Consider the following 9953-nt stretch of genomic DNA (forward strand, 5'->3'; position numbering starts at 1 on the left):
GCCTGAAGAATTCCATGGACAGAGGAGCCTAGCAGGCTACCATCCCTGGGGGTCACAAAAAGTCAAACAGGAATGGTTGACTAACATACACTCTAAAAGACGGGGGAACACAGGTAACTCTGAAGGCCAAACTAAACATATATGAGAACGGACTGGGTCTTATGGCTGCCATTTGTGACCTCCAGCTGGAAGCCTCCAGTTTCTCTCTGCTCTGCTGGTCCTATGTGAGCATGGGGTAGTGTCATCCTGGGGCCACAGGCACCAGCCCTCCACACAATTCTAATTAAGCTTTTTGGCACTTGGTTTCATTAACATATGAATACAGTAGGGAATCAGGGCAACCACAGTCAGTGGGATGGACGCACTTTTACAGAAAGACAGCACGTAAAACAAATACTCGGTGTCAGTGGGGATCTTGATGAAGTGGTAGAGCTGCAGGGTGGTCAGCGAGACCAGGGCACAGAGCAGCCGGAAGCTCAGCCTGTAGCCGTTTTCTCCTCGACAGCTCCTGAGGAACATCTCTGAGTTAATTGCAAAGCCCAGGCCAAAGAGGACCCCGAGGTTTCTCACAAGTCCGGCAAAAGGTGTGGTGTCAATGTGGATCCAGTCGGGGTTGGCGCACCACTTCTTGGCTATGGGCACGGACCACAGCAGGTCAATGTCAAGACGTCTGAGCAGCAGGTAAAAGCCAAGTGCAAACAGGAAGAGGAACAGGTTGGTCTTCAGGTATACGCTCAGGCTGGCTGTTTGGATACCTGGAGTGTATTCAAAGACCTCCGCTACCAGGACGCCTGGGGATTGGAAAGCAACACTGAGCAGAACTGTGTGCCTTTGAGACTCTCAGGAATCATTCCTCTCTGCATTAAAGAATTTAGCCACAGTTTTCAATGATAAAGGGCTGTAGAAACCTAGGTTCTATCTATTTTCCAAAACCTGTTTTTTTAAGGCAGTAACTGAAACCTCACTTTTCCCATGGTCTTTTACCCAACCGCATTAGCACAGGGGGGATTTTCAGGAGTCCAGGGCACTGAGTGACAACCCACTTTATAGGCAGAGCACTGATCTGCTGCTGCTGCTGCTAAGTCACTTCAGTCATGTCCGACTCTGTCTGACCCCATAGACAGCAGCCCACCAGGCTCCCCTGTCCATGGGATTCTCCAGGCAAGAACACTGGAGTAGGTTGCCATTGCCTTCTCTGGAGAACTGATCTAGGTGCTTGCAATTAATATTTCAATTGCCATAGCCAGTTAATGTAGAGAGCCTTTGAAAGATTTGTGGAGTTGAAAAGCGGAAACTCGATCATTGTGAATGCTGGTGGAAATACAAAGCAGCTGCTGAATGAAGTCCACAGTTAGGTAATAATCACTGCAGGTGTTTCTGAGAGAGTGACACGGCGTGCAGGTTGGAAGGCCATTATTAAGTCTCCCAAACCAAGACACAAGCACACTGTCCTTCGTGGTGGTTCGGGAGTTGGACTCAGCACTAGTCACACTTTAGAGAAACCCAACCGTGTCACCAAGAGGTTATGCGCTTATACTTTTGAGTGAGAATGTGTACCATTGCCTGTATGGAGAATTTGAGAGATATGAAGAACCACTTAAGCTCCTAGGGCAGCATTAAATATCAGTGGCTTGATAGAATTACCTGAGTTTGGGGAATCAGTTAGCAGGGAGAATCTGACAACATAAAACAAAGGACACTAAAGCTTTCAATGATACAACAAAAGGTAAGTGACCATATTTACCACCAATTACTCCAAGAATAACTTGATGAGGAAAATGTGTTGCTATGAATACTCTGGAGATGCAGACACTGATTTGAATCAACCAAAAGAGACTCCAAAGAAATGACCAAGTCAGTCTATGATGGAAAAATAGAGACAAGCATAAAAAGCAAAGAAATTGTATCACTCATAAAAATGGGCGGGGGGTTGACACCAGATGATCTTTCATAGAGGAATCTTCTAGCTGTGATGTAATATCATAATTCTAGAGGGTCTTTCAATTTTGTTTGCACTCCATAGGATTTCAAATGTTTTAACAGATGTTTCTATATTTATCGATGCATTAAACTGAACCAGTGCTAGGCTATATTGTGAAATTTTAATAAATGCTGTAAAAAGAAACCGACTTGGCATCCTGATAATTATTCTAACGAAGGGAAATTCAAGCTTGGGGGAATTATTAATATTTACAGTGGTCTAGAATAAATTATATATATTTTTACTCCCTGTCATATGTGCCTCCTCTTTCCTCTCTCAACGTCTCTTTGCTTGAAGAAAACTCACAGAAGAGGCAGCTGCCAATCTGATGAAAAGCACACAGGCATTCCATCAAGGGCAAGTTTTCATTGGGTTTAATTTCAAGACTCTCAAGCTCTCAAGAGTCCTGGTTCCTTGGTTTTTGACACGTAGAAAATAATAAACAGAAAGTGACCTATGGGTTATATATGTTGAGTTAGAAGCAGTAGTATGCAGAAAACTTATAAAAATATTTAAGTCCAAGCAATGTTCATCATTTTAATAAAAAATATTAGCAATAATGAGTTCTAGGAATCCTTGATGGTTCTGAATGATTTGTCCCTGATAATTGGACTAAATTTTGGATATTGAAAAGTTAAGGAATAGAGAGAAACAAGAATTTCAAAGAGAAAATAAGCAGGGGGTATCCATATGGAAGAAGAATCAACAAGGATGTGGTAATATTTAGGTAAGGTGTGGGCACTCAGTACGTTTTGATGGATCAACGAAATGATGCAGTTATAAGAATCAAAGAAGAGTTGAGAATTTTTTTTTTGAGAACAAACAAATAATTTTCCAGGAACTGGAGGAGAAAATGAGCTACAGAGAAAAGGAAAGGTTTATCTAGGTTCCTACTTTGAAAAATTGTCTATGGATAGAAAATGCTAATTTTTAAAGATGACAACATGTTTTTTACCATTGTTGTTTTGGATTGGATAATGAATACCTTAAGGCATACAGGTCACAGTCTCATTAGGATAAACTTTAAAGATGCCCAAATTCCTTTGGTTATTTGTTTTGTATATTACCCAATATTACTCTGAAAAGTGGAATATGAGATGGAACTTGGAAATTCTTTATTATAAAGAACTTTAATGTAATGGTGTATCTTATAGTAGCTTTTATGCAATTAACTGGAGAATCTTATCTCAGACTGCCTAATAATTTATGATTAAAGTGATGCTCAAAATTATTTTAATGATAGTTAAAGTATATCAGGAAAGAAAAGAAGGAAAAAGTATAAAAATTTTGAATAATTTAAAGGTCTAGGCCTTTCAGAATGTTATGAATCTACTAACATTAAATCTACTAACATTAGAATTTAAGTTTGCTTCTGGATGTTTTAAATTAAAAGATTGCATAATATTTAAAGCTAGAATATATGTTATTTATGTCAAAATCATTAGTTAGTCAAAGAAGAAAGCATAATTATACTAAAGTAACCAATGTATTCGAGGGGAATGAGGCTTCTCAAAAATTTGTTTAAAGTAAGGGAATATGCATGGAAAAATACTTCCTTATATAATTTCAGATGACTTATTTATGAACTACTAAAGTGAGTATAGTATTATGGGGACCCCAAAAGCACATTTAAAAAGTCATTAATCAATTAAACATTTCCAACCCTGTAATGTGGTAATCATTGTGAGCTAATTAGGATATTATCTTAAAAGCAAAATATTAATCTCCTATTCATTTTGCTAAGTTGGCTATGATAGAATTGAATAAGCACATTTTAATAACTAAAATTACACTAAACTGAATTTTTAAAAAGACTTTCTGTGTTTAAAACTGTCATGTTCCAGGGCTACAGAGATTGGAGCAAAGCTGACCTGTGCAGAGTGATAAAAGACTTATCCATCTGACTGACGGTGTGGCTCAGGGCCGCTGTCACCATGACATACCAGACACATGATGAACCCATCGCATGGCCAGATGGACTTCCTGCAACAAGAAAGTGGCAATCCATTTGAAAGGTGGTTAATAGAGTACAACTATCAGAAATGGACAATAGAATAGCATATTAGCCATGAATATTACAAATAACTCAGAAAAAAGCCATAGGACATAGGCTGTATGTACTGCTTAGTAATGGGTAGAAATAAAGAAAATTGAGTCAAATACCATTTCAAAAAATTTCCCCAGGTTATTCAAGTTCATTGAAGTCCAGAAATCAAAATGTTCAAGTCTAATTAAGAACTCAGGCTGTTGCATCAAAAAATCTGCCACATCCTTAGTCATTCTTCATATCTAATTGTTTTTAACTGATGACAAAATTGAAGTACTTGGATTGAATCTTGAATCAGCTTATTTTCTTTGGGCTGAAAAGTCAAACATATTAAAGCTATCACTGCTGTGTCTGATTTCCCAACTAACTGCTATGTACTAGCTAGCCCCATGCCCATCTTGTGACTGGTTGCTGCACTAGGAGTCTTTGTCATTAAATGGAAAAGGGAAGCTACAAAGTGGCATCAATCCTGGCAGAATAAATCTGCAGACAGGAAGCCTTTCTACTCCCAGAATGTCTTTCCCATGTCACTAGATCTTTTTTTAAAAAATCACTTTGTTTTGATGTACTCCTTGAGTTTTTACCAAGTGGAGATTCATTGAGCTTAATTCATTGAGTCTCTTTTTGAAAAACACCAGTTTAAATAAAGACAAATCTATGACTTATGGATCTCTTTCTTTCAAATTGATTTTTTAAACAGAAATTATCAGGGCTTTTTATATGTTTCATGTATTAGAAAACTTCAAGGAATGAATGTAAAATGTAGTATTTCTTTTTTTCTTTTCCAGAAAATGTCTCATAAGACAGAGCATGTGCTGGGAAGTTCTGGGATAAACCAAAGTAGCATTTCAATTGAATGGCAACCCACTCCAGTGTTCTTGCCTGGAGAATCCCAGGGACGGGGGAGCCTGATGGGCTGCCGTCTATGGAGTCACACAGAGTTGGACACAACTGAAGCGACTTAGCAGCAGCAGCAGCATTTCAATTGTCCCAGATACTATCCATCCATCCATCCATCCTGCATTGTTTTCACAAAGATAAAATACATAGCATCCCTGACATGATGGAATGCACAGTCTATTGGAGGAGTCAGATATTAAATAACTACTACTACTAATAATAATACCAATAATACTATAATAATAATATAATATTAGTAGTATTAATAATAATATTAATAATACTATAGGGTGATAAATACTATAACAGATGGATGCCTACTTTTTTGGTAGTAAAAAAAAAAAAAAAGATATTCCAAAAACTTATTAGGAACTTACACATTCACTGTATTCAAGGTTAGTCTCAGGATGTCAAATGCCAATAATTTGAGGCTATATAACAAAACTGTGTGGAGGTACAATATAACACAATCTTACAAAGTAAAACAATATGCAATTTACCTTATATATATATATTTAAAACTTTTTATCATCTTAAATTCAACTCTCATAGTAAAGATTTTATACTCATACAAAATCTTACTTATGAGAGAGTGGACCCAGAAGTCTACTTATGCACTGTATACACAAGAGAAAAAGCAAAGTGGAAAGAAATAACTCTACGATTAAAGAGAATTTCGGCAGGCAATAGTAATACCAGGAAGTCCTGACCTTTCTTACAGAAACCCTGTCTGTTGTCTCATTTATGTGATTCTCAGATCTACAATAACTTTGAAAGGTGCACAGCAGCAGATAAATCAGCATTTCCAGTATTTTAATATAGTTTTTAAAAAATGTGTTCTAGTTAATTGTCTTTTGTTTGTTTCTATATCAGACCATGACCTCCTTCCAAAAAAAAAAAAAATGCCAAGAATAAAATCATTTGGGGAATATTCTTTTAACTTATCCTTTTACAAATTTTTTAAAAATGAAATTTTCTTACTCATAAAAGTTTTACCCTTTTCACTAGCAATTTTTGTTTATGAACTTTTAGCATCCTTACCCATGCCATTTTCTTTAAAACCCTCTATGATATTGTACAGTTATTAGATGATAATCATGTACAATGGCTATCTGTTGGAATATCTTTAGTAACCTGAGGCTGCTTTAACAGCTTACCTGGACCTGTTTCGCATGTAGTGGGGAACTGTTCAAGGCATGGACTTGAGTGATTTGGGTAAATCTGAGTTTCTTGGACCCACCAGTAAGGCCGATGACCAAATAATATCCTGTATTTAAAGAAATATAAATACGCATATATATTTAAACACACAGTTGTTACTTAATTGGAGACTAGCTATTCTCTCCTATAAAAATGACTCAAGCAGACTGTTGATGAGGAAAGCTCATTATTGAGAGACTTTGAAAGAATTTAAGTTCTGGTCTGTCTCTCATTATACAGGATGAGTCATATGGAGTTTGGGATCCTAGTTTCCAATAAAAACAGGGACTTTTTTCCTTGCAAGGGAAGTCTTTGGATACTTAGACTAAAAATATCAAAGTGGTCCTTGGAATTATTAATCTGTTCATTATGGTGCAATTTGTTTAACTCACTTCTTGGTTAATCATACCATATATGTTATAGGCTTTTGGAATTTACTTCTAAGTCAGATAAAGTATAGACTTCTATGCTTTTTTGTAAGTTCTGTTTACGAATAGGTGTTTCAAGTTAACCAGTATGTTTGAAAGATCATCCAAGTAAAACTATACACATCTGAAATGTGATCATTAAGCCAAAGCTACAAATTTAAGAAGAAGCTTTATGAAGAATGAAACAAAACAGAAGGCTTACCATTTAAAAATAAGATTGAACCAATCCCCAATGACTGCTACCCATATCATCTTAGTTCCAACTGTCTGATTAAGTTGAAACCAAAGTGGAAAATAAATAGAAAAGATATTCCGGGGATCTCCAACATTGGACATAAAATTTAGAAAATTGTAGTAAGCTCGGTAGTCCTTCTGCAAATGCTGAATAACGAGCACTCCATTCCTATGAAGGAAATCCATCTTGAAAGAGAGGCAGTTCTAAACATAGAGTGAGCGGAGCTGAAGTGCTCTGAGTTCTACCATTTTTATGCGTTTCTCTCTTGGCGTGTCCAGCCATTACTGTGACATGTGATACTGACCATCTGTGGAGAGGGCATGTCTGTCCTCTGCTGAAAAGTTCAACTACTTTATGATTTTAATTGATGCTAAAGAGGTGAAGTAAATGCGGATCGGTGGCAAGTCGAGGGGAAATTTGGGTAGAGACACAATGCATTTCTTATGCAGTCTGTCTTTTGTGTGAACAGTTGGATCATGTTTGCTTGAAATTTTTGCACGGTTCATTTCCTTCAAGGGCAGAGACATTAGCAATTTCTGTGCTTCACTAGAAGACTATATAAATAATTACTGCATGTCAAATAGCCCTTAAAGCAATGCATTTTAATTTAAAATAGACTGTGGCTCTTTGACTATTTTATTGGGTCTTTCAGGAAAACAGATGAGTAAATATCTAGGCATGAACAGTTTATATGATATGACAGTATTTTCTGATTGCAGATGTTTAAATAAAAATATTTTACTATTTCCTTATTAGCAAAGAGAATAATATGAGAGATGTGGAACAGAGAAGAAAATACATGGAGTTTATGAAATCTGGAAGGAAATGTGTTATTTTTCGACTGTGAGGCCAGAAAGCAGATATGGAGATTACTGAGTAGTAGGTCTACTAGATGGTAGAACTGTTAGGAATGAGGCATATTTTTATTGGCTAGCAAAAACAATTGAGAGCATGGGAGAGTTGCTCGTATGACAGAGCCCAAGAAAATAAAGTCAGTCACTGTTTCCATTGTTTTCCCATCTATATGCCATGAAGTGATGGGACTGCATGCCATGATTTTAGTTTTTGAATGTTGAGTTTTAAGCCAGCTTTTTCACTCCCCTCTTTTACCTTCATGAAGAGGCTCTTTAGTTCCTCTTCACTTTCTGCCATAAGGATGGTGTCATCTGCATATCTGAAAAGTGAAAGTGAAAGTTGCTCAGTCATGTCCGACTCTTTACAACCCCATGGACTATATAGTCCATGGAATTCTCCAGGCCAGAATACTGGAGTGGGTAGCCTTCCCTTCTCTAGGGGATCTTCCCAACCCAGGGATTGAACCCAGGTCTCCTGCATTGCAGGCAGATTCTTTACCAACTGAGCTATCAGGGAAGCCCTGCATATCTGAGGTAATTGATATCTCTCCTGGTAATCTTGATTCCAGTTTGTGCTTCATCCAGCCTACCATTTCACATGATGTACTCCATCCCACTCCAGTACTCTTGCCTGGAAAATCCCACAGATGGAGGAGCCTGAGTTGGACAAAACTGAGCGTGTGACAGTGACTTCACTTTCACTTTTCACTTTCGTGCATTGGAGAAGGAGATGGCAACCCACTCAAGTGTTCTTGCCTGGACAATCCCAGGGACGGGGAGCCTGGTGGGCTGCCATCTATGGAGTCGCACAGAGTCAGACACAACTGAAGTGACTTAGCAGCAGCAACTCTGCATAAAAGTTAAATAAGCATTCAATACGCCAGCAAATTTAGAAAACTCAGCCGTGGCCCCAGGACTGGCCCCATCATTTAATGGCACCTTATTATGGGGATCCAGTGTCTACAGGTACCTCCCTAGACTCTTTGCTTCTCTTGGAGGAAATGTTTTGACTGACCAGTCTTTTGGGGTGCTTTTTAAAAAATTCTATGCCTTTCCCAGATAAATTAAATTTCTGGTTATGGAAGTTAGGCATTAGCATTTTAAAAATACTTTCCAAATGATTGCAATGTGCAGTTAGGGTTGAAATCACTGATATAAAGCAATTCATACATAGCTTGTTCTCCTTTTGGCCTTAAACCCCTCCCTCTGCCAAAAGTCTACCTGAAAGAAGCTGCACTGACATTTAATATGTCAACTATTGGGCTTAATTGGATTTCCCATTACATTAGATTTTTGCACTAAGTGATGTATCTTGTCAAGTCTTCGGAGACTCTATCTCTAGAATGAAAGAAAACCCTAATCTCCAGAAGAGGTAAAGCAGTGGAGGTAATTGAAGCGCACTTCTCATGAAATAGGGCATAGTAATGGCAACTTTGCTCACTGGGTTTTCTGTGCTTCTCTCCCAAAAAGAGCTTAAAATACAGCCTGGCTTCTATGTGTGAGAACTTGGGTCTGACAGTCACTAAGCAGGACTGCAAATGGCATCAGATCACTTTTCAGAAAGTGTCTTTAAATGTCTTCCAGGAAATGAGTATTAATCTCTGTCCATGGTGAGAACCTCACAGTCTCCTTTAATATTTCTACTGCAGTGGGAGGAGAGCCAGGAAGTAGTCTGCCAGCACTGGCTCTCCCCAGGTTTTGCTCTCCCCTCGGGCAGACTACAGACTATGAATTATATTCACTCCCATTCTCCCACTACTGTGCTAATCTGATCTGAGGGATGTTTGGGATACAATTAATTGTGCTGAAAACTCAGTTGTGCTTTAGAATGTCTTGCATTTATGATCTGCCAGTTATTTACCTTTAAAAATACTCCATCTGGGGACTTTGCTGGTGATCCAGTGGCCAAGACTCTGTGCTCCCGAGGCAGGGGGCCTGGTTCAATCTCTGGTCAGTGAACTAGATCCCACATGCTGCAACTAAGACCTGGCACAGCCAAATTAATAAAAAATCATAATAAAAAAACTACTCCATCTTATTACCCAATTTTAACTTCACAGAGGTCTTCATTTTAGGGATGAGGAAATGAACAAGTAACTGCCCAGGTCATTTTTTTTAGTATGGGAGGCCTGCTTGGAAATGAAATTTTGTTTCCAGAGCAATGATTTTTCTCAATCTAAGCCTTGTCTTGGCTTCTTAAGGCCAATATTGATGAAATTTTTAAACAGCTGCAAAATAAATAATAGCTAATGCTATTGGGCATCTGGTCCCATCACTTTATGGGAAATAGATGGGGAAACAGTGGAAA

The 9953-nt window shown here is 38.0% G+C and overlaps 1 protein-coding gene across 1 annotated transcript; it reads right to left on the reverse strand.

The window, feature by feature from the left end:
* Nucleotides 1–242: 242 nt before the first annotated feature.
* On the reverse strand, nucleotides 243–7014 carry G6PC2 (glucose-6-phosphatase catalytic subunit 2). Its single transcript, XM_061397107.1, has 5 exons — nucleotides 6759–7014; nucleotides 6086–6195; nucleotides 3853–3964; nucleotides 1745–1860; nucleotides 243–791 (listed from the first exon to the last, which is right to left on the reverse strand). The coding sequence occupies exons 1-5, from the start codon at nucleotides 6974–6976 to the stop codon at nucleotides 280–282; spliced, it is 1068 nt and encodes a 355-aa protein (XP_061253091.1). The 5' UTR covers nucleotides 6977–7014; the 3' UTR covers nucleotides 243–279.
* Between the last annotated feature and the right edge of the window lie 2939 nt (nucleotides 7015–9953).

Source organism: Bos javanicus, chromosome 2, assembly GCF_032452875.1.
Source record: "Bos javanicus breed banteng chromosome 2, ARS-OSU_banteng_1.0, whole genome shotgun sequence".
In the NCBI taxonomy this organism is placed as follows: domain Eukaryota; kingdom Metazoa; phylum Chordata; class Mammalia; order Artiodactyla; family Bovidae; genus Bos; species Bos javanicus.

Coding starts and splice junctions, on each gene's coding strand:
- G6PC2 (XM_061397107.1), bottom strand. CDS start 6,976: ATGGATTTCCTTCATAGGAATGGAGTGCTCGTTATTCAGCATTTGCAG. Junction 6,196..6,758: donor TTCAATCTTATTTTTAAATG/GTAAGCCTTCTG, acceptor CTTTAAATACAG/GATATTATTTGGTCATCGGC. Junction 3,965..6,085: donor TACATGCGAAACAGGTCCAG/GTAAGCTGTTAA, acceptor TTCTTGTTGCAG/GAAGTCCATCTGGCCATGCG.